Below are 5,444 nucleotides of genomic sequence, written 5' to 3'. Positions count from 1 at the left end.
GGGGGGGTAAGTATAACATACGGTTTGTGACTTTTAATTCTAGAAAATGTCCAAAAACGTTATTGAAAAACAATGGTGTATCAATAGGAGGGGCTAGTTATCACGTGCGAGCAGACACTAGACTCAACAGTCAACGTTATATATGCAAGTAGGTTGAAATTGAAAGGTGGCTAAACGAAACCTGGTGGTGTAACTTTAACTAATTAAGCTAACGGTTTCTCCTTACCAAATATAGCATAAATAATAAATGAGAGGGAAGTGGGGTCACAATGGGAAATTTGAATCATCAAATTTAAACTTTCAACTGAAACATCCAACAATATAAAGATTATTAAAGTTTACCATAATGGTGTATACTTAGATTCGAAGAAGAAATTATAACATTGAAGAACTTGGTTTATGACCAATTTATATATAAAGTCATTTAATATGATATATCCATCAAGTATATTACCATTAACAGATGAGATCATTGATTTCCATAATATTCTAATAGGTTCAAACTTTTATATTTCCAATAACTAGCTTTTAATTAATAATTAAAAACTCATTTTGATAAAAATACAGAGGCAAATTTAATCTCCAATAAAAAAATAATATTTTAGTCCCTTACAAAGATAGATAAGAAGAGATAGTCCCTAAACTAAATATTTTCAGATCACCCCTTGCAAGATGACGTGGACTATTAACTTGCTTATGTAGTATTAATGGTGATAGTTAATAAAAAATAAAGGACAATTAAGTCTGTAATTAATTTAATAAGAAATAAATTTTTTTAACAAAAAAATGAGAGTAAATTAATAGAGAAAAAAGGGAGGAATACAAACAAACACAAATGATTTTCCAAACATTATTTTCTTGCATGAATTTTTACTCTTCTTACACGACATTAATTCATTTTTCTCCCTCAACACTATTGAATATTGATGGCTTGTGAAAAAGAAAATGAATTTTTATTAATTTTGATGTCTTACTCTAGCAAATAATTCTCATAATAGTTTGAAATAAACGATTTTATCTCTCTTTGAGATCTTCTCAAAGACACTTCTTGATATTTTTTTTGTTCATACTTTTGTGAGTTAGTCTCTTCATTTGATGTTTTATTATTCACATACTGATATTATTATCAAAATATTTTACAATAGTGGGAATAACATTTAGATTGACTATGGACAAATGAACACCTATAGGTAAAATTAGGTGATATTTGTCTAAATTATGTCATTCTCACCAATAGTAACTTCACTATTTTTAAGAAATCTTATATTGCTAGATTGTACAGTTTTTTAATTGTGATTGAAACAATCAAAGATATATTATTTAGACTTCTTTTGATAACCAATAACTAATCACATATTTTTCGAGAATCTAACTTCTTTTCGAGTAAATTATATACATTTTTACTTCTATTCAACAACTTCAAAACTATTAGGAAACACCTTCATAAGAAAGGGAATTTGTATGATAAGCAAAATAGACTTTTCGTGCTTGCAGCCAACAAGTTCTTTTAATTAAATTTGTTCGAATCATGCCTTAAAACAATGTTCCTTACGACTTGGTGTGAATTTTCTTTTGCAAAACAATAGTTTGCTTTTAGGTTTGTGCTCTTACGACTTGCTGTGATTTTTCTTTGTCAAATCTTAATATTGTTTGTGCTTTTGAATGGTTCAGAGATCATAATTATATAAAAAAAAATTAGGCAATTGGGTCAAAGTATTTACCAGAGCCATTTTAAGCCGAAACCGGTTGAACCCACATCAAGATTGGGTTGGGCTGAGTGTTTGGGCCTGCACCCATGCGATGGTCCAAAAGGAAGTGCAGTTCACAAGACATCTAAAAAACATAGTACATGAATTAATTTATTTAAGTTGAAAAGAAACAAGTACCTAGGATTTTGATCTTGACATTATTTTTAAAGTGAAAAGAAAGAGGACAAGAATGAAAGAATAAGCAGTTACAAATCCCTCCACACGTTAGGTGTTGCCTTATCTTTGTTTCCCTCCAAACAATATTTACCCCAAAAATGCACAAAATAAGTAGCTCCAACATTCACCAATAGTACATTATTTTTTAATTAATCATCATCATAATTAACATGGCTAGCAAATTATTATCATCATTCACATTAACATGCCCACGTCCATCCATAGTACCATCTCCAACATTCTCTTCCTTATCTTCCACTTTTACAAGAATCCATCTTATTCAATTCAATGCCGGCGGCGGCGGCGGCCGTTACTCTCGCCTTCGCCGCCGACTATTTCTGTTTTCCACCAAGGCCACCTCTGATCAACAAAGTCAAGAAGATGGTGTTATTGATAGTAAAATCTTACAATATTGCAGCATAGACAAAAAAGAGAAGAAATCAGTTGGTGAACTTGAGCAAGATTTTCTTCAAGCACTTCAAGTATGCATATTCCTAATTTTCAATTTTTTCATCTCATTATTATGTTCTCTGAGCATAGTAATCATTTGTTGAATAGGCATTTTACTATGAGGGAAAGGCTATTATGTCAAATGAAGAATTTGATAATCTCAAGGAAGAACTCATGTGGGAAGGAAGCAGTGTTGTAATGCTAAGTAAGTAGTAATAAATTATTAACACATCAATTAATTTTCTGTAATTTCATTGGTTATATATCTCTGCAGGTTCTGCTGAGCAAAAATTTCTGGAAGCGTCTATTGCTTATGTGTCTGGAAAACCAATCATGAGTGATAAAGAGTTTGATCAATTGAAAATGAAGCTAAAGGTTTCCTATTTTTATCACTTAGACAAACAAAATCTAAACATTTACATATGGTGTTTCTTACATAATGTGTGTGTGTAAATCTTTGTTGTAGTATCAAATATTATAGTGATTCCATTTGGATTTCTTTTTTGTAGATGGAAGGGAGTGAAATTGTGGCTGAGGGTCCTCGGTGCAGTCTTCGTAGTAGAAAGGTATATATATCATCTTGATTTTTTTTATAGGCTTCTTGAATTTGAACCCGAGACTTCATTCTTATAACTCATTTGGCGTCAGTTAGTTCACCAACCGAACTATCTATGTAGGACTATATCATGTCGAGTATGTTGCTTGTTCTGTTGTTATAACCAATTTTATGATCATATTCAAATAATGTATGAATAAAAATGGTTAAAATTTGAATTGGTATATGAAAATACATGTGAATAATTTTCCTGTATATTGGAATTCAGCTTTAGAATTTCATGAAATGAATATGCATGTTTTGGATATACTATGTGTATTGGTTACTAATGAATTAATAATACCTTTTTATAGGTTTACAGTGACTTGACTGTTGACTATTTAAAGGCATTGCTGCTGAACGTTCCAGCAACTGTGCTTGCATTAGGATTGTAACTAACTTTCCTTCTAATATGTGATTTTTCTTTGAATTCAGTTATTACTGTTTGCATCAGTTTGGACTTGACATTTTTGCTTCTTAGGTTCTTCTTCCTTGATGATATCACTGGATTTGAGGTCTCTTATTTCATTGAGGTATACTCTCCTCATTTTCCTAATTATTTTGATACTAGTGAGTACAATTAATGATTGTAATATGTTAAGTGAATTGTTAATTGCAGATTCCAGAACCTTTCAGTTTCATTTTGACTTGGTTTGCTGCTGTTCCCTTCATTCTGTGGTTTGCTCAATCAATTACAAATGCAATTATAAAAGATTTTTTGATTTTGAAGGTATATATAATTTTGGTAGCTTATCTCTGTTAAGTTATAATGAACAATACATATACTAAGATAGTTATTATTATTTTTTTTATTAAAGGGCCCCTGTCCTAATTGTGGTACTGAAAACACCTCATTCTTTGGGACTATATTGTCAATTTCAAGTGGCAATTCCACCAACACTGTCAAATGTGAAAAGTAAGTATAAAACTCTTTGTTCATTATTAAGCCATGTCATTAGTTTCATATTTATTTTCATGTTATTAAATTAATATATATGATTTATAATAGTCATTAATTTAACAATCCAAATTTATGTCTCAGCTGTGGAACTGTGATGGTATATGATTCAACTACAAGATTGATTACATTACCAGAATGAAACAATGAATAGATTAATTACTTGAATACTCTAGATTGATTACATACAAGCATACTTTATGTCATATACTTTATGTCATCTAATCAATACTGTGTATATAATTCTCAAATCATTATATTTCATATTACATTTATAATAGTAAAAAACACATAATTTATTAATAAAAATAATTTTGTAAAATTATTAATATCTCTTTTTTATTTATGGTTATTTTTTAAGAATTTAATTTATATACACTGTAAATATAAAAAAAATGACCAATCAATTACAACCGTTAAATCATTAATGATGTATGACATAATTATTTTGATTTGGTCAAATTAAACTCATTTTGATTATGTCTAAAATAAACAAATATAAATTTAACTCAATTGATAAATATTGATATCGTTAAATTGAACGATTTGTTCTAAGTTTAAACTCAGAATCTTACGGTTATATGAATTAATTATAGTGATATTTAGAATTTCTTATAAGATAAATAACAAAATACAATACTGATGTTGATAGAGTGCAAGTTGAAAGAGTGCAAGTACTACGTATAAGTATAACATAAAACATGAAAGTCAGCTATTGAAAACTTTGTTGAGTAACAACCTCAATTAATTGTTATAACTAATGACCAACAAAAATAAATTTTCTATTCGATGGTTGCCTGGTATGCGAAGCTATGAAACTTGTACGCACGTTTTCCAGTAATACATGAGAAATGTAGATTGATCTTATATTCCATTTATTTTTCCTAGCTTTATCGATTAAATTTAATCGTGGATCAATCGCCTTTAATTAATTAACCAAAATAAGTTGATTTCTCATAAGATATGTTAGGGCAAATTCTATTTGGCGCGGACATACGTACAATGTATTGTTGCTTAATCATGTTGTTGAGGGAAGAAAAAAAAACAAGTTCAACATTAAATAATTTTGACTTTCTAGATATATTAATTAAAAATTAGAAACACTATCTAATTCATCGTGGGGGTCACGAAGGCCACTTCTTAAAATTAATCAACGACGTGATATAGGAATTGTACTTCATATATAAACCGGATCATGTACTTACCATTCTCATGAACATCGAATTTCAATATTCCTTGTCCCATATAGAAAGATAACTAATTAAGCTATTCTTGTCCAAAAAAACTGAACCATGGCATCTATTCTTCAAGCTAGTGCCTTCACATTGATTGCTAGTGCAATGGTGTTCACTTTCATGGGAGAACCAACACTTGCTGTGGTGATATTTAGACCCAGTAAATGGGCTCTTGCTCATGCTACATTTTATGGAGACGAAACTGCTTCTGAAACCATGGGTATATATCTATCTATATATATATATATATATATATATATATATATATATATATATATTTT

The 5,444-nt window shown here is 29.5% G+C and overlaps 1 protein-coding gene across 2 annotated transcripts in view; it reads left to right on the top strand.

Annotated features, from left to right (window-relative positions):
* The first annotated feature begins 1,924 nt into the window (after positions 1–1,924).
* The window catches only part of LOC101510981 (PGR5-like protein 1A, chloroplastic), a 5,620-nt gene continuing 2,100 nt past the window's right edge, over positions 1,925–5,444 (top strand). Inside the window, exons 1-9 of one of the 2 annotated variants that reach the window (XM_027337565.2) lie at positions 1,925–2,407; positions 2,484–2,580; positions 2,650–2,750; positions 2,885–2,941; positions 3,285–3,361; positions 3,452–3,503; positions 3,590–3,700; positions 3,789–3,886; positions 5,244–5,383. In XM_027337565.2, coding sequence (XP_027193366.1) covers positions 2,096–2,407; positions 2,484–2,580; positions 2,650–2,750; positions 2,885–2,941; positions 3,285–3,361; positions 3,452–3,503; positions 3,590–3,700; positions 3,789–3,886; positions 5,244–5,383 — 1,045 coding nt within the window. In that variant the 5' untranslated portion in view covers positions 1,925–2,095. Of the gene's footprint in view, positions 2,408–2,483; positions 2,581–2,649; positions 2,751–2,884; positions 2,942–3,284; positions 3,362–3,451; positions 3,504–3,589; positions 3,701–3,788; positions 3,887–4,012; positions 4,254–5,243; positions 5,384–5,444 lie in introns of those variants that run through there. The other variant, XM_004511567.4, reaches the window with a different exon arrangement.

Source organism: Cicer arietinum, chromosome 8 (assembly GCF_000331145.2).
Source record: "Cicer arietinum cultivar CDC Frontier isolate Library 1 chromosome 8, Cicar.CDCFrontier_v2.0, whole genome shotgun sequence".
Lineage (NCBI taxonomy): Eukaryota > Viridiplantae > Streptophyta > Magnoliopsida > Fabales > Fabaceae > Cicer > Cicer arietinum.
Note: the sequence above shows the minus strand (reverse complement) of the source record. Positions and strands in the feature narration are given on the sequence as shown.